Genomic DNA, 17,005 nt, shown 5'->3' on the forward strand with positions numbered 1-17,005 from the left:
TATTTTATAAAGGTAAATGTCCACCAGGGTTTTTTATGATGGTGTTTGTATTTATTTATCTTTTTACCGCTATGGGGCAGTAATTTCCTTAGCGCAACTGTACGAAATAAGGTACTGTGGTCTTTGATTGTACCAAGGATGTTTTACTAAACCAAGATAGACGACAGCCGACCCGATGGGAACAAAATTAGTCTAGTGGGCAGAACAAGCAAGGTGGGCAGAGCCAAGCACGAACTAGCAAGATCCTATTGGCGCGTTGTAGCATCATCTGCATATTTCCGTTTAGGGAACGCTTACTTTATGAAGTGCGCTTGTGCAATAACTCAATTCGCATTTGCACTCCTAAACATCGCGATTTTTTTTAAACTTTTGCAAAGAGTAAAGTCTACCAAACGTAGTCCACTCTTTTCATTACATATTCTAGTTTAGGGAACAGAAAACTGTATTGAGATCAAATGTTTCATCGATGAGAAAATTGCAGAACGTCGGCCAAAATTAATCTCGTTCCATCTTCTCCCACTGCCTGCCAGTGGGCTTCCTCTCACTACCAGTTTTTACCAGTTTTGGTAGTGAGTGGAAACGCCAAGCAGACGCTTCACGTTTATACATCCGCTAAAATATCTGTATCATTGTTCTATCTGTGATTGTACTGCATGTCTGTGTCCGTCGTCAAAGACCAGTCGTCACTAGTTAAAACAGCCACAATAATTAAACCCCGCCCATTTCTACAATTTATCTTGTTATTAAAATCGGATTTAAAACCCAACCACAATACTAACCGTATACCTTACCCTAGCCTTAAATTAAGACCAAAAAACTAAAATGTTGTAGACAATTTTGACTCTGTGGCATCTGACTTTGTGGTTGTGTTACCTAGTGTGGAAACCAGCTACGTAACATCTTTAAATCATCTCACTTGTTTTAGTGGATTGATTGATATTAGCTCGATCGTAGGCTAAATCTACCGAAATGGGGAAGAGGGACAATAGAGTGGTGAGTAATGTGTTAAATAATCCCAGCTGTGTGGATATTTAGCTTTTTACGATTAATGGTATGCATGAAAACAAACGTGTTGGCTATAGCTAAAAGCGGGCACTGAAAAAATGTTAGCTAGGCCATCTAAGCTAGTTATTGTAACTAAGTGCGCAGGCAAATTGAATTTCATTTAAACTAGCCATATCAAAGATGCACAAATTGTAGTTATTTTAACATACGCAATGTTTATCGAACGAATATAGCTAACTAGCTAGGCAAACTAACCTGGCAGATACAGAATAACAAGTTAGCAGGTAGCTAACAAGAAGGACCGATATCCGTGCCAGAAGAATTAAACGTATCTATTTAGGTCGAAATATCAGTGTAGGTTTATAATAATATAGGTAGATGGCTAACGCATCCTGTCTGTTAACATAATCCAAAGCATCCCGTCTGTTAACATAATCCAAAGCATCCCGTCTGTTAACATAATCCAAAGAACGCGGACGAAAAAACGAATGTTACAGTAGCTCGCTCAACCTGCCAACTAGGCTCGAGTTCATCAGTTAGCTATCTGCTACTAATTTACTGTATGAATTTGTAAACATGTATTTTTACGGGAAGGCCATAGAGTTGTCATTGACCGCCTTGGACTTGTTTGATCCTAATAAAAGTTACTGATCGTACCAAGCTAATAAAAAGTATGGTTCGTTCGTAAATCTACTCCGATTTTCACAGCACTTTTAGTTTGAGTGCCAGAGGCCGCGGAATAATTGAGATATTTACAAACTCCATTAACTTTATGACCGGTGTAAGTAAACTTCGGCAAAAGAAACTGAACAAAATTGTTGCCATAAATTTGTCACTAACCCTCATGATAACATTAAAGCACTCTAACCAGCTCTGCTAGGGCGAGTAACATTTTCAGTAAGGTGTTATTTCATTTGTCTGGAAGTAGTTAGCAAACTAGCCAACTTTGGCCAGTTAGCTTGGGTGCTTGACTGCCGTTGATCAGAACGCTCAGATCAACCCTACTCCTCGGGCAGAGCGTCCAGTGTGCACGGTGAACGCACTCTGGGACTCCACAGTTAATTTACGAACGCACCCTTTCCAATTCCTGTCTAGCTAGTGTTATTGTCAGCCAGGAACACACAGAATGTTGATCTGCTGTTTGTTTGTTTGTTTGGCAAGGTGTGTTTTGGGGATGGTAGCCAGATGTCAATGTTGAGGTGTCTGGTCTGACTGCCTCCCTTTTTTTGTTTTCAGTCTTATGTGAACCCAATAGCTGCATCACGTGCCAATGGACCCGCACCCAATGCAGGACCCTCTATCCAGGATTACCTGAGCAGACCACGGCCAACATGGTAAGCATTAAGATGACACATAGGCGTTGTGCCTGAAAAGCTCTGAGAAGCTCTCCAGGTTATACAACTGGCAAGTTGATCATCTGTCACTAATATTGCTGAAGAGTGTCCACGGGTAAATGGTGGATCCCTATTACCTTCTATGTGTGTAAATCTGGGTGATAAAGCATTGCTTTCTTATAATACTAGGCTACACAGTGTGAAATGCTCCCTGCAAATCACAAGAAATTGTGGCCATGCCCTTGAATGTTTGGGCCTAGGCCTACGTCACCATTTAATTTTTTTAAATTCTTATTTCACCTTTATTTAACCAGGTAGGCTAGTTGAGAACAAGTTCTCATTTGCAACTGCGACCTGGCCAAGATAAAGCATAGCAATTCGATACATACAACAACACAGAGTTACACATGGAATAAACAAAACATACAGCTCTTTCAGAACATCAGCTATCTGGATTTGGGTGAAGGAGAAATGGTGGGGGCTTTGGCGGGTTGCTGTGGAGGGTGCCGGGCAGTTGACCGGGGTAGGGGTAGCCAGGTGGAAAGCATGGCCAGCCGTAGAGAAATGCTTATTGAAATTCTCAATTATAGTGGATTTATCAGTGGTAACAATGTTTCCTAGCCTCAGAGCAGTGGGCAGCTGGGAGGAGGTGCTCTTATTCTCCATGGACTTTAGTGTCCCAGAACTTTTTGGAGTTTGTACTACTGGATGCAAATTTCTGTTTGAAAAAGCTAGCCTTAGCTTTCCTAACTGCCTGTGTATATTTGTTCCTAACTTCCCTGAAAAGTTGCATATCACGGGGGCTATTCGATGCTAATGCAGAACGCCACAGGATGTTTTTGTGCTGGTGAAGGGCAGACAGGTCTGGAGTGAACCAAACACTATCTATTCCGAGTTCTACATTTTTTGAATGCGGCATGCTTATTTAAGATTTACATTTTTACATTTAAGTCATTTAGCAGACGCTCTTATCCAGAGCGACTTACAAATTGGAAAGTTCATACATATTCATCCTGGTCCCCCCGTGGGGAATGAACCCACAACCCTGGCGTTGCAAGCGCCATGCTCTACCAACTGAGCCACAAGATGTTGAGGAAGGCACTTTTAAAGAATAACCAGGCATCCTCTACTGACGGAATGAGGTCAATGTCATTCCAGGATACACCGGCCAGGTCGATTAGAAAGGCCTGCCTGCAGAAGTGTTTTAGGGAGCGTTTCACAGTGATGAGGGGTGGTCGTTTGGTCGCAGACCCATTACGGATGCAGGCAATGAGGCAGTGATCGCTGAGTTCTTGATTGAAAACAGTAGAGGTGTATTTGGAGGGCGAGTTTGTTAGGATCATATCTATGAGGGTGCCCGTGTTTACAGATTTGGGGTTGTACCTGGTAGGTTCATTGATACTTTGTGTGAGATTGAGGGCATCAAGCTTAGATTGTAGGATGGCCGGGGTGTTAAGCATGTCCCAGTTTAGGTCACCTAGTAGCACGAGCTCTGAAGATTGATGGGGGGCAATAAATTCACATATGGTGACGAGGGCACAGCTGGGGGGCAGAGGGTGGTCTATAGCAAGCAGCAACAGTGATAGACTTGTTTCTGGAAAGGTGAATTTTTAGAAGTAGAAGCTCGAATTTTGGGGTACAGACCTGGATAGTAAGACAGAACTCTGCAGGCTATCTCTGCAGTAGATTGCAACACTGCCCCCTTTGGCAGTTCTATCTTGGCGGGAAATAGTTAGGGATGGAGATTTCAGGGTTTTTGGTGGTTTTCCTAAGCCAGGATTCAGACACGGCTAAGACATCCGGGTTGGCAGAGTGTGCTAAAGCAGTGAGTAAAACAAACTTAGGGAGTAGGCTTCTAATGTTAACATGCATGAAACCAAGGCTTTGATGGTTACAGAAGTCAATAAATGAGAGCACCTGGGGAGTGGGAGTGGAGCTAGGCACTGCAGGACCTGGATTAACCTCTACATCACCAGTTGAGAAGTAGGATAAGGGTACGGCTAAAGGCTATATGAACTGGCCGTCTAGCACGTTCGGAACAGAGAGTAAAAGGAGCATGTTTCTGGGAACGATAGCATAGATTCAAGGCATAGTGTACAGACAAAGGTAAGGTAGGATGTGAGTACATTGGAGGTAAACCTAGGCATTGAGTAATGAGAGAGATATAGTCTCTAGAGCCGTTTAAACCAGGTGATGTCATCGCATATGTAGGCGGTGGAACAACATGGTTGGTTAAGGCATATTGAGCAGGGCTAGAGGCTCTACAGTAAAATAAGACAGTAATCACTAACCAGGACAGTAATGGACGAGGCATATTGATATTAGAGAGAGGCATGCGTAGCAAAGTGAACATATGGGTCCAGTGAGTGGTTGGGCTGGTTGGGGACACGGAGATTCAGACAGTTAGCAGGCCGGTGCTAACAAGCTAGTAGTTAGTAGGCCGGTGCTAGTTGTTAGCAGACCGGGGCAAGCAAGCTAGCAGTTAGCAGACCGGGGCAAGCAAGCTAGCAGTTAGCAGACCGGGGCAAGCAAGCTAGCAGTTAGCAGACCGGGGCAAGCAAGCTAGCAGTTAGCAGACCGGGGCAAGCAAGCTAGCAGACCGGGGCAAGCAAGCTAGCAGTTAGCAGACCGGGGCTAGCAAGTTAGCAGAAGTGCCTTTGGGGGACGTCGCGATGGAGGTAAGTCTGTTTTTGCCTCTTTGTGCGGTGACGTCGTGGATTAGTAGGGTTCCAAGTAGCTCTAGGTAGCTAGCAGGCCGCGGTTAGCAGAATGGGCCTTCAGCGGAAGGCCATCAGTTGTGATCCATTGTTGAGTGATGATGATTTTTCTTCTGTCATCAGGGAAGAGGTGAAGGAGATCATAGACAGGAAGAAGAAAGGCTCCAGAGCCCTGGCGGACTTTGAGGACCAAATGAACGAGGTATTGTTAAAATGTGTGTTCTTTATTTGACTGTTATTATACTGTACAAATTCAGTGTTTTTATATTTAGCTTACATAAAACATCGCTATTTGCTTTTTATAGAATTGGAAGAAGGAGCTGACGAAGAACAGAGAGAAGTTACTGGGTGGCGTTGACAAAGACAAGGAGAAAGAGGAGAAGAAAGAGGTATGCTTCCAGTTCCATCCATGTTTAACATTTGAATACAACCATTTTGTTTTACTGTATCTACTTCTCACACCACATCTTTGTTTTGTGTTTAGAAAAAGAAGAGAGAGAAAGGAAGGAAAGAAAAAGGAAAGAAATCCAACAGGGTGAGGAAAGCTGTCTTCAATGTTTTGTTGAAGACTGGTGGTAGACATACTGCGGTAGTGTTATCTGCCCTTTAAAAATGGAAGCGTTCCACTAATATATTTTTATGTCAGCTACTGTCTTCAAATCTAATGAGCTCTGCTTTCATTGTGTTTGGTCAAGCATTCCTCTCCTTCATCCTCCTCATCAAGTTCTGATTCTTCTAGCAGCTCTTCCTCAGACTCTGAAGACGAGGTATGTACCATAGTAGTTAGTGACAAGTCTGTCAGCTTGTCCTACCGTTTACCCTATGTCACCCTATGGGCACCATAGAAAGAAATATCATTACGTCTAATTAATTATATATGGTGGGCACAAAGAGCTGTGTGAATTAAATGTCCTGGAACTATTTTGATTTGGTTGGTTAATGAATATTGAGAAACATTATTGTCCTACTGTAATGTTTTTATCTGATGTCTGTGTGGTCAGAATGAAAAGAGCGCCAAAAGGAAAAAGAAGCGGTCCTCCAAGAAAGCATCGGATGTCTCTACTGTAGAATTGGAGCCCGGCGGCAAGGTTAGTTTGATATGGAGAATATTCCACCTTTTTCACAAAATATGAGCAAGAAAAGAAAAACAACATTTATGTGGCTTTTAGTCCTTCTGTTTTGTGTATTTCTGCCTGAATGGGTGTTTGAACATGCTGAGCTGTAAATGAACTTGCCAGGCTGCAGGGAACTGAGGCCTGTAAATGTTTGCACTTCAGGGTGAGAAGAGCCGCCGGAAGAAGAGGAAAGCTGAGCGAAGTCGTAAAGACTCCTCCTCAGAGTTGTCCGCTGACTCCAACATGGAGGTTGTAAGTGTTTTTACTCTGTTCATTTGCCATGTTTAATGAAAATGTGTTATGTATTGATTTAAATGACTGCTTATATGATTTAAATCCATTTGCTCCAGGGCATACTGTAGGTCATCTGTAGTTGCGGGAACTGTTTTGTATCCTATATCATTGTGAAATACTATACTTTGCGATTGGATGTTGGGAAGCTGTCACTGGAATTTCCCAGCCATTGTGGTTTTGTAAATTTTTGCAATGTCTCCTGTAGGTTGAACCCAAGAAGAGGAAGAGAAGTAGTGAAGAGAAGGAGAAAGACAAAATGACAGCAGTAGGTGATTTAAGTCAGTCAAGCATACAGTAACCACCGGACGATGACGGCCACTGCCTTTTATTTTTGCCAGACAATGTTTACTGGTGCGGTGTCCAGCATGTCAGAAATGGTGACTAAATTATGTAAAAAATATATGATATCTCAGCAAAAAAAGAAACATCCTCTCACTGTCAACTGCTTTGATTTTCAGTAACTTATTTTTTATTTTTACCCCTTTGTTCTCAACAATTTTGTGGTATCCAATTGGTAGTAGTTAGTCTTGTCTCATCGCTGCAACTCCCATACGGACTCGGGAGAGGAGAAGGTCGAGAGCCATGCGTCCTCTGAAACACAACCCAACCAAGCCGCACTGCTTCTTGACACAATGCCCGGAAGCCAGCTGCACCAATGTGTCGGAGGAAACACCGTACACCTGGCGACCTGGTCAGCGTGCACTGCGCCCGGCCCGCCACAGGAGTCGCTAGTTCGCGATGAGACAAGGATATCCCTGCCGGCCAAATCCTCCCTAACCCGGACGACTCTAGGCCAATTGTGTGCCGCCCCATGGGCCTCCCGGTCACGGCCGGCTGCGACAGAGCCTGGGCTCGAACCCAGAATCTCTGGTGGCACAGCTACCCTAGACCACTGCGCCACCCGGAGGCCCATTTTCAGCAAACTTAACATGTATGAACATAACAAGATTCAACAACTGAGACATAAACTGAACAAGTTCCACAGACATGTGACTAACAGAAATTGAGTAATGTGTCCCTGAACAACGGGGGTCAAAATCAAAAGTTAGACAGTGTCTGGTGTGGCCACCAGCTGCATGAAGTACTGCAGTGCATCTCCTCTTCATGGACTGCACCAGTCATGGACTACTTGTCTCATCATCCTCTGGTGACTCCTTGTGGCGGGCCGGGGCACCTGCAGGCTGACTTCGGTAGTCAGTTGAATAGTGTTTCCTCCAAAACTTTGGTGCTTCTGGGTTAAGCGAGCGGTTTGGCGGGTCATGTTTTGGAGGATGCATGACTTGACCTTTGCCTCTCCTGAGCCGGTTGGGGAGTTGCAGCAATGAAGCAAGATCGTAATCATGAAAAATGGGGTTTAAAAAAAAAAGTACAACATTTGTAATGTATTACATTTTGACATGTAATACAAAACTGCCTGATAAATATATTTTTCTGCACAGATTGTATATAAGAACAGAATGGAAGCCTAACACTTCCCTGTCTAACTGTTGTAAATGTTAACAGGACAAATCAAAGAAGAAGAGGAAAAAGAAGCACAAGAAACACAAAGGAAGAAGAAAAAAACATCTGACGCAGAGTTAGACTAGCGGTGTGGCTCTGTCCACTAGTAGAGAGCTTCTGCCTTCCAACTACCAACAACTCCCACCTGGGCTGCCCCCATGACTGGGGTAGTTGGTGCACTATGGGAACTGCTGGCTTGAGAGTATTAAACTAATACCGCGTTCAAAACAACTGGGAACCTGGGGGGGGGGGGAAACAAGCTCGTTTTGAACGGTCATCCAAGTCGGAAACTCGGGCATCTTTCGAGAACTGACTTTCCGACCTGAAGATCACGGACGTTATGATTTGGCCTCGTTTATTTTCCGAGTTCCCAGTTGTCTTGAAAGCAACATAAGGACTGGTGAACTAGAATCAAACCCTCTGTGAAAACTTATTTTTGTTAGCAGAGTTTTTATCCAATCTAAATAAACGTCAATAAGGAAACCACAAGTCGTCAAGTGTGGCCCAACTGAACTGAAAAATGTGCCTATGAAAATGTACTTCCATTTTGTACACCCTTGGTGTGCTGGCCTTCTATGTATAATTTTTACTTGACAATCTCATCTTTCTAAAACTGCATCGCTAGTTACACAATGAGGTAATTTTGGGACTTTTATGCCTGTGCCATGATGCGTGTAATCTGATATGATGGACACTTCTCTTGCCATCCTCATAAATTGGGATTCTAAAAATACAAGTCAAATGGTCATAATCACAAGGGACAATCTGTTAAATGTAAAGAGTTATACAACTATGAATGATATCAATAAATTAATCTGGTTTCATTATTAAAGTTAATGTTTTAGCCATAATATTGTTCTTTTTAGTGGATGGATGATGAATGATTCACATTTAAACTTATCATCCAGGACGCATCATGAAATACTGTACAATTTTGATAAGGAAAAGTCCCTAAATGTATGACTTACTGTACGGTACCAGTCAAAGGTTTAGACACACCTACTCATTCCAGGGTTTTTCTTTATTCTGACTTTTTTTCCACATTGTAGAATAATAGTGAAGACATCAAAACTAGGAACTACCACATATGGAATCATTTAACCAAAAAAGTGTTAAACAAATCTAAATATTTTTGAGATTCTTCAAAGTAGCCACCCTTTGCCTTGACAGCTTTGCACATTCTTGGCATTCTCTCAACCAGGTTCATGAGGTAGTCACCTGGAATGCATTTCAATTAACAGGTGTGCCTTAAATAATTTGTGGAATTTATTTCCTCCTTAATGTGTTTGAGCCAATCAGTTGTGTTGTGACAAGGTAGAGGTAACACACTCGGACATAATTTACAAATGAAGCATTTGTGTTTAGTTAGTCCGCCAGATCAGAGGCAGTAGGGATGACCAGGTATGTTCTGATAAGTGTGTGAATTGGACCATTTTCCTGTCAAAATGTAACGAGTACTTTTGGGTGTCAGGTAAAACGTATGGAGTAAAAATAACAATTTTCTTTAGGAATGTAGTACAGTAAAAGTAGTAAAGTACAGATACCCCAAAAACCTACTTTAGTACTTTAAAGTATTTTTACTTAAGTACTTTACACCACTGTAAAAGACCAAGTCCATATTATGGCAAGTACAGCTCAAAAATGCAACGAGGAACGACAGTCCATCATTACTTTTAAAACATGAAGGTCAGCCAATAGCCTCAGAAATTGCAGCCCAAATAAATGCTTCAGAGTTCAAGTAACAGACACATCTCAACATCAACTGTTCAGAGGAGACTGTGTGAATCAGGCCTTCATGGTCAAATTGCTGCAAAGAAACCACTACTAAAGGACACCAATAATAAGAGACTTGCTTGGGCCATGAAACACAAGCAATGGACATCTGTCCTTTGGTCTGATGAGTCCAAATTTGAGATTTTTGGTTCCAACCGCTGTGTATTTGTGAGACAGTAGGTGAACGGATGATTTCCGCAGGTGTGATGGTGTGGGGGTGCTTTGCTGGTGACTGATTTATTTAGAATTCAAGGGACACTTAATCAACATGGCTACCACAGCATTCTGCGGCGATACACCATCCCATCTGGTTGGCGCTTAGTGGGACTGTCATTTGTTTTTCAACAGGACAATGACCCAACACCTCCAGGCTGTGTAAGGTGTATTTGACCAAGAAGGAGAGTGATGGAGTTCTGCATCAAATGACCTGGCCTCCACAATCATCCAACCTTGGACCGCAGAGTGAAGGAAAAGCAGCCAACCAGTGCTTAGCATTTGTGGGAACTCAAAGAATGCCAAGAGTGTGCAAAGCTGTCATCAAGGCAAAGGGTGGCTACTTTGAAGAATATAAAATCTATTTTGATTTGTTTAACACGTTTTTGGTTACTACATGATTCCATATGTGTTATTTCATAGTTTTGATGTCTTCACTATTATTCTACAATGTAGAAAATAGTAAAAATAAAGAAAAACCCTTGAATGAGTAGGTGTGTCCAAACTTTTCACTGGTACTGTATGTCAATGCAACATCATTTGGCTAGGGTCATGAAATATACAGTTCCTTCAGAAAGTATTCACACTCCTTGACTTTTTCCATATTTTGTGGTGTTATTCCTGAATTTAAAATGATTTAATTGAGATTTGTGTCACTGGCTTACATTATTACCCCATAATGTCAAAGTGGAATGATTTTAGTCAAGTATTCAACCCCTTTGTTATTGGAAGCCTAAATAAGTTCAAGAGTTGCATGGACTCTGTGTGCAATACTAGTGTTTAACATGATTTTTGAATGACTACCTCATCTCTGTACCCCACACATACAATTATCTGTAAGGTGCCTTAGTCGGGCAGTGAATTTCAAACACAGATTCAACCACAACGACCAGGGAGGTTTTCCAAAGCCTCGCAAAGAAGGGCACCTATTGGTAGATGGGTAAAAAAAAAAGCAGACATTGAATATCCATTTTGAGCATGAAGTTATTAATTACACTTTGGATGGTGTATCAATACACCCTGTCACTACAACGATACAGGCGTCCTTCCTAACTTTGTTCCCGGAGAGGAAGAAAATGGTGACTTTAAACAGTTACAGAGTTTAATGGCTGTGATATGAGGATGGATCAACAACATTGTAGTTACTCCACAATACTAACCTAAATGATAGAGTGAAAAGAAGGAAGCCTGTACAGAATACAAATATCCCTGTTTGCGTTTAGGCACTAAAGTAAACCTGCAAAGAAAGGAACTTTGTGTCCTGAATACAAAGCGTTATGTTTGGGGCAAATCCAACACATCACTGAATACCACATATTTTCAAGCATGGTGGATGCATCATGTTATGGGTATGCTTGTCACCAGCAAGGACTAGGGAGGTTTTTTGTTGTTGATAAAAATTAATGGAATAGAGCTAAGCACAGGCAAAATCCTAGGGGAAAACCTGGTTTTCTGCTTTCCAACAGACACTGGGAGACAAATTCACCATTCAGCAGAACAATAACCTAAAACACAAGGCCAAATATACATTGGAGAAGCTTACCAAGATGACATTGAATGTTCCTGAGTGGCCTAGTTATAGTTTAGACTTAAATCGGCTTGAAAATCTATGGCAAGACTTAAAAATGGCTGTCTAGCAATGATCAACAACATAGTGACAGAGCTTGAAGCTTAGAAAGAATGTGCAAATATTGTACAATCCAGGTGTGCAAAGCTCTTAGAGTAGGGGTGTCAAACACATTCCACAGAGAGCCGATTAGTGTCTGCAGGTTTTTTGTTTTTCCATTCAATTCAGACCTAGACAACCAGGTGAAGGGGAGTTCCTTACTAATTAGTGACCTTAATTCAATCAAGTACATGGGTGGAGCGAAAACCTGCAGAAACTCGGCCCTCTGTGGAATGAGTTTGACACGTGTCTTAGAGATTTACCCAGAAAGACTCACAGCTGCCAAAGGTGATTCTAGCATGTATTGACTCAGGGGTGTGAATACTTATGTATTTGAGATATTTCTGTATTTCATTTTCAATACATTTTCCCAAAAATCTATAAACATGTTTTCACTTTGTCATTATGGGGTATCGTGTGTGCACATGGGTGAGAAATAACCATGATTTAAGCCATTTTGAATTCTGAAGGCACTGTAACAGTTGTGGAATGGAGGTCACTAAAACTCAGGGGGATGGGCATTAAAGGACTAATCTGCATTTGAAACAATAAATGTCCACCTGCCTATATTTTTGTGAAAGGCTGAGGGATGGGCCTGGAGAAATGTAACCACTCTCAAATTCATAGACAGAGATTTGGATGCAAGGACTGACAATCCATGATAACAAATTAGCATTTTGAGGCCATGCAGTGTTTTTTTACATAAGTAAAACAAGCTTAAACCCTCCAATGTGGCTGAATTAAAACAATTCTGCAAAGAAGAGTGGGCCAAAATTCCTCCACAGCGATGTGAAAGACTCATTGCCAGTTATCGCAAATGCTTGATTGCAGTTGTTACTGCTGAGGGTGCCACAACCAGTTATTAGGTTTAGGTGGCAATTACTTTTTCACATAGGACCATGAAGGTTCGGATAGCTTTTTTCCCTTAATAAATAAAATGATCACTTAAAAACTGCATTTTGTGTTTACTTGGCTTATCTTTGTGTAATATTTTCTTTTTGTTGATGATCTGAACCAAATGTGTGACAAATGTGCACACAAAAAAAGAAATCAGGAAGGGGCAAATACTTTTTCACAGCACTGTAAACACCATGGGACCACGAAGCCGTCATACCGCTCAGGAAGGAGACGCGCTCTGTCTCCTAGAGATAAACGTACTTTAGTGCGAAAAGTGCACATCAATCCCAGAACAACAGCAAAGGACCTTGTGAAGATCCCGAAGGAAACAGGTACAAAAGTATCTATATCCACAGTAAAACGAGTCCTATATCGACATAACCTGAAAGGCCGCTCAGCAAGGAAGAAGGCACTGCTCCAAAATGTCCTCTGGTCTGATGGAACAAAAATAGAACTGTTTGGCCATAATAACCATCGTTATGTTTGGAGGAAAAGGGGGGAGGGTTGCAAGCCGAAGAACATCCCAACCGTGAAGCACTGGGGTGGCAGCATCATGTTGTGGGGGTGCTTTGCTGCAGGAGGGACTGGTGCACTTCACAAAATAGATGGCATCATGAGGGAGGAAAAGTGTGTGGATATATTGAAGCAACATCTCAAGACATCAGTCAGGAAGTTAAAGCTTGGTCGTAAATGGGTCTTCCAAATGGACAATGACCCCAAGCATATTTCCAAAGTTGTGGCAAAATGGCTTAAGGACAACAAAGTCAAGGTATTGGAGTGGCCATCACAAAGCCCTGACCTAAATCCGAAATAAAATTTGCGGGCAGAACTGAAAAAGCGTGTGCGAGCAAGGAGGCCTACAAACCTGACTCAGTTACACCAGCTCTGTCAGGAGGAATGGGCCAAAATTCACACAACTTATTGTGGGAAGCTTGTGGAAGGCTACCCAAAACATTTGACCCAAGTTAAACAATTTAAAGGCAATGCTACCAAATACCAATTGAGTGTATGTAAACTTCTGACCCACTGGGAATGTGATGAAAGAAATAAACGCTGAAATAAATCATTCTCTACTATTATTCTGACATTTCACATTCTTAAAATAAAGTGGTGATCCTAACTGACCTAAGACAGGGAATTTTTATTCTGATTAAATGTCAGGAATTGTGAAAAACTGAGTTTAAATGTATTTGGCATTGGTGTATGTAAACTTCCGACTTCAACTGTAGGTCCTGGATGGATGCAACCGGTCAGGATGCTCTCGATGGTGCAGCTATATAACTTTTTGAGGATCTGGGGACCCATGCCAAATCTTTTCAGTCTCCTGGGGGGGGGGAGGCGTTGTTGTGCCCTCTTCACGACTTTCTTGGTGTGTTTGGACCATGATAATTCGTTGGTGATGTGGACACCAAGGAACTTGAAATTCTTGACCCAGTCCATTTCAGCCCTGTCGATGTTAATGGGGGCCTGTTCGGCCTACCCAGTGTGGAGTGCGGTTGAGATTGTGTCATCTGTGGATCTGTTGGGGCGGTATGCGAATTCGAGTGGGTCTAGGGTTTCCGGCATGGTGGTGTTGATGTGATCCATGACCAGCCTTTCAAAGCACTTCAGGGCTACCGACGTGAGTGCTACGGGGCGGTAATCATTTAGGTAGGTTACCTTTGCTTTCTTGGGCACAGGGACTATGGTGGTCTGTTTGAAACATGTAGGTGTTACAGACTCGGTCAGGGAGAGGTTGAAAATGTCAGTGAAGACACTTGCCAGTTGGTCCGCGCATGCTTTGAGTACACATCCATGTAATCCGTCTGGCCTCACAGCTTTGTGAATGTTGACCTGTTTAAAGGTCTTGCTCACATCAGCTACAGAGAGTGTGATCACACAGTCGTCCGGAACAGCTGGTGCTCTCATTCATGCTTCAGTGTTGCTTGCCTCGAAGCGAGCATAAATGGCATTTAGCTCGTCTGGTAGGCTCGCATCACTGGGCAGCTTGTGGCTGGGTTTCCCTTTGTAGTACTTAATATTTTTCAAACCCTGCCACATCTGACGAGCGTCAGAGCCGGTGTAGTAGGATTCAATCTTAGTCCTGTATTGACACTTTGCCTGTCTGATGGTTCGTCTGATGGCATAGCGGGATTTCTTATAAGCGTCGGGATTAGTGTCCCGGTCCTTGAAAGCGGCAGCTCTAGCCTTTAGCTCAGTGCGGTTGTTACTAATTCTGGATTCGTCATTGACCTAAGTTTCTGTTCATGAGGAAAGTTACTTCCTCATTATTAAAAGTGGGAGTGTCAAACCTAATGTGTACAGAGCAGCGTTTCAGTTAAGGAGTCTGTCACCCCATTGTGCTGTGTGTAACCCCATGACAGGAAGTGTTTAAATCCCTGAGCCGAGACTAACTACAGGGTAAGTGAGATTTAAAAAAAGGAGAAATAATTTAATATTAAACAATGAAATTAGAAATCACTCCATCACAAACTAAGAAGAATTAGTAAACAACAAATTCATTACATTTTTCAAATTTTAGTCAAAGTTGAAATCATCTGAATTTAGATGCATTTGAAACTGAAAGTGAACTAAGACACTCATATTAGTGCTGTGACTGTCTCAGCTTCCTTTCAAACATATACGGTAAGATGTATTGTTGGAAAATCCGCTAGCGTGTGATGATCAAGTAAACATCTTAGATTATGTACTATTATTTTTTTTCTTCATAAAATACATTTAGAACTCAATCTACTCCAAAAAGCCTCAAAACTCTTTGTTTATTCTCCATCCTTTAGATGTGGAACATAGCTGCATTGGTGTTAGTGGTGGCAGGGTCTGCCTCTTGCTACATCACCTGCCCTGATGGGAAGGTCTGCTCTGATCAATCAACCTGCTGTTTGACTAAAGAAGGATACGCCTGCTGTCCAGTTACCCATGTGAGTAACCAGGGTTCACACGAGGGCAATTTGTAGCCTGGTCCCAGATTTGTTTGTCATGCCAACAACCGTAGCAGTTGGCAGCACAAACAGATCTGGAACCAGACAATTTGACATCCCTAGTAAATTGGATTCTCAGCATCACAACGGTTGTAAAGACAGGAAAAAGAAACCAGCATAATAGTACTGTTGTTTCCTTCACCGTTGGATGACACAACCAATGTTTCAGTTAAAAGACCTTGGGTTTAGAGAGCTGTGCGAGCAAAGATCCCACAACAGGTATTCGGCACATATGAGGTACCACAATATGCATCAAAGGGCACACACATTGGGTGCCTGTGATGCATATTGTGGTACCTGATCGTGGACCTTGTTTTCCGGTTTGGAGACCTTGATGGCTTCGATCATTGAAGGGGCCTGCATCGGAACAAAAGGATACATCAGTTTGCCGGATCTCACATACTTACTTACAGTGGGCACTGTTCTCTTTCTGTAAAAGTCAAAGGCCTTCTTGATGCCCACCTTATGGCCATAAAAAATAATGAATAGAGAAATATTTCCTGCACACTGGTACGCTATTACATTTTAACCTAAGAGTATGACATTGATGGTGAGGTTTTCTGTTATTTTTCTCTTATTTTAGCAGGTTCCGTGGACAGCACTTGTTCAGGCCTCTGACAGCACCCCACAGGCTGGAGTCATTCGCTGTGACACAAAAGTCTACTGCCCTTCTGGAACCAGCTGCTGCAATGGACCGACTGGCAAATGGAGCTGCTGCCCATTCCCACTGGTAAATATACTGAAACTGATGGAGACAGGGTTTAGAGGGGATTTTATAAAACTGTTCTTAAATACCACTGAGCTATCATTTGATAAAGTAGTAGTATCAATGTTGCATGTTTATTAACATAATGAAAATATAATCTGTCATGCATATACAGAGCAGTGTGACATGTTTTAATGACATTAAGATCATGTGCAATATAATGCAGATTCTATATTACTATCATGTTCTGAGACCTATTTCTTATTTTTAGGGCAAGTGCTGTGCAGATGGCCAGCATTGCTGTGAATATGGATACACCTGTGACCCAACCTCATTCAAGTGCAGGAAAGGTTACTCTCAGATTCCTTCAGGTCTGAGGGATGATGCTAAGCAGGACTGACAAGATGTCTTATTAATTATAATGTTGTCACTGTACTGGTATTGGATTGAACAAACAGATTTGCTAGTTTAGCTAACCAAACCATCAGTCCTAGCTTGCTATTATGAAAATCGAATTCAACAATGTTTTCAATTCTAATTTTGCTTTCAAAAGCAACTCAAACATAAAACGTGTAAAAATGAACTATAGCCATTGAATTCTACCCTGCAGATATAGCATGCTTTATAGGGAAATAATGCACGCTCTAGAAGGCCCTTCAAGACAAGCAGAAACGAGTGTTCAACAATGTATAACATTACATGTTGAAAGAATGTTGAATCATGCCACCCACTCATTCATTGCATAAAAGACAGATCAATACACTTCAAATAAATGACATTGTAAGAAAAAACTGTTTTTCTTTGTTC

The 17,005-nt window shown here is 42.0% G+C and overlaps 2 protein-coding genes across 7 annotated transcripts; both read left to right on the plus strand.

The window, feature by feature from the left end:
* Positions 1-325: 325 nt before the first annotated feature.
* Positions 326-8,797, plus strand: LOC139555200 (protein FAM133-like). 6 transcript variants are annotated; one of them, XR_011670956.1, is made up of 10 exons: positions 326-993; positions 2,242-2,339; positions 5,180-5,258; positions 5,362-5,445; positions 5,541-5,591; positions 5,752-5,823; positions 6,058-6,144; positions 6,334-6,423; positions 6,671-6,842; positions 7,969-7,994. XR_011670956.1 is itself a non-coding variant. In XM_071368795.1 (10 exons), exons 1-10 carry the CDS (start codon positions 970-972, stop codon positions 8,049-8,051), a joined length of 732 nt encoding a protein of 243 aa, XP_071224896.1. In that variant the 5' UTR covers positions 326-969; the 3' UTR covers positions 8,052-8,797. The 6 variants fall into 6 exon arrangements, 5 of the variants coding, with proteins under 5 accessions (XP_071224896.1, XP_071224898.1, XP_071224897.1 ...); XM_071368795.1 differs by having other exon boundaries at positions 6,671-6,734; positions 7,969-8,797; XM_071368797.1 differs by having other exon boundaries at positions 6,671-6,730; positions 7,969-8,797.
* Positions 8,798-14,759: 5,962 nt separating this feature from the next.
* LOC139555204 (progranulin-like) lies at positions 14,760-16,989 on the plus strand. Its single transcript, XM_071368803.1, has 4 exons — positions 14,760-14,914; positions 15,292-15,432; positions 16,076-16,222; positions 16,470-16,989. Exons 2-4 carry the CDS (start codon positions 15,292-15,294, stop codon positions 16,596-16,598), a joined length of 417 nt encoding a protein of 138 aa, XP_071224904.1. The 5' UTR covers positions 14,760-14,914; the 3' UTR covers positions 16,599-16,989.
* The last annotated feature ends 16 nt before the right edge of the window (positions 16,990-17,005 follow it).

Source organism: Salvelinus alpinus, chromosome 26 (assembly GCF_045679555.1).
Source record: "Salvelinus alpinus chromosome 26, SLU_Salpinus.1, whole genome shotgun sequence".
NCBI classification, from domain to species: Eukaryota; Metazoa; Chordata; class Actinopteri; order Salmoniformes; family Salmonidae; genus Salvelinus; species Salvelinus alpinus.

Excerpts from the sequence above, each read along its gene's own strand:
- LOC139555200 (XM_071368795.1), top strand. The coding sequence starts at position 970 with ATGGGGAAGAGGGACAATAGAGTG. Across the intron at positions 5,592-5,751 it reads AAGGAAAGAAATCCAACAGG|CATTCCTCTCCTTCATCCTC; the intron begins GTGAGGAAAGCT and ends TGTTTGGTCAAG. Across the intron at positions 5,824-6,057 it reads CCTCAGACTCTGAAGACGAG|AATGAAAAGAGCGCCAAAAG; the intron begins GTATGTACCATA and ends CTGTGTGGTCAG.
- LOC139555204 (XM_071368803.1), top strand. The coding sequence starts at position 15,292 with ATGTGGAACATAGCTGCATTGGTGTTAGTGGTGGCAGGGTCTGCCTCT. Across the intron at positions 15,433-16,075 it reads CCTGCTGTCCAGTTACCCAT|CAGGTTCCGTGGACAGCACT; the intron begins GTGAGTAACCAG and ends CTCTTATTTTAG. Across the intron at positions 16,223-16,469 it reads GCTGCTGCCCATTCCCACTG|GGCAAGTGCTGTGCAGATGG; the intron begins GTAAATATACTG and ends TCTTATTTTTAG.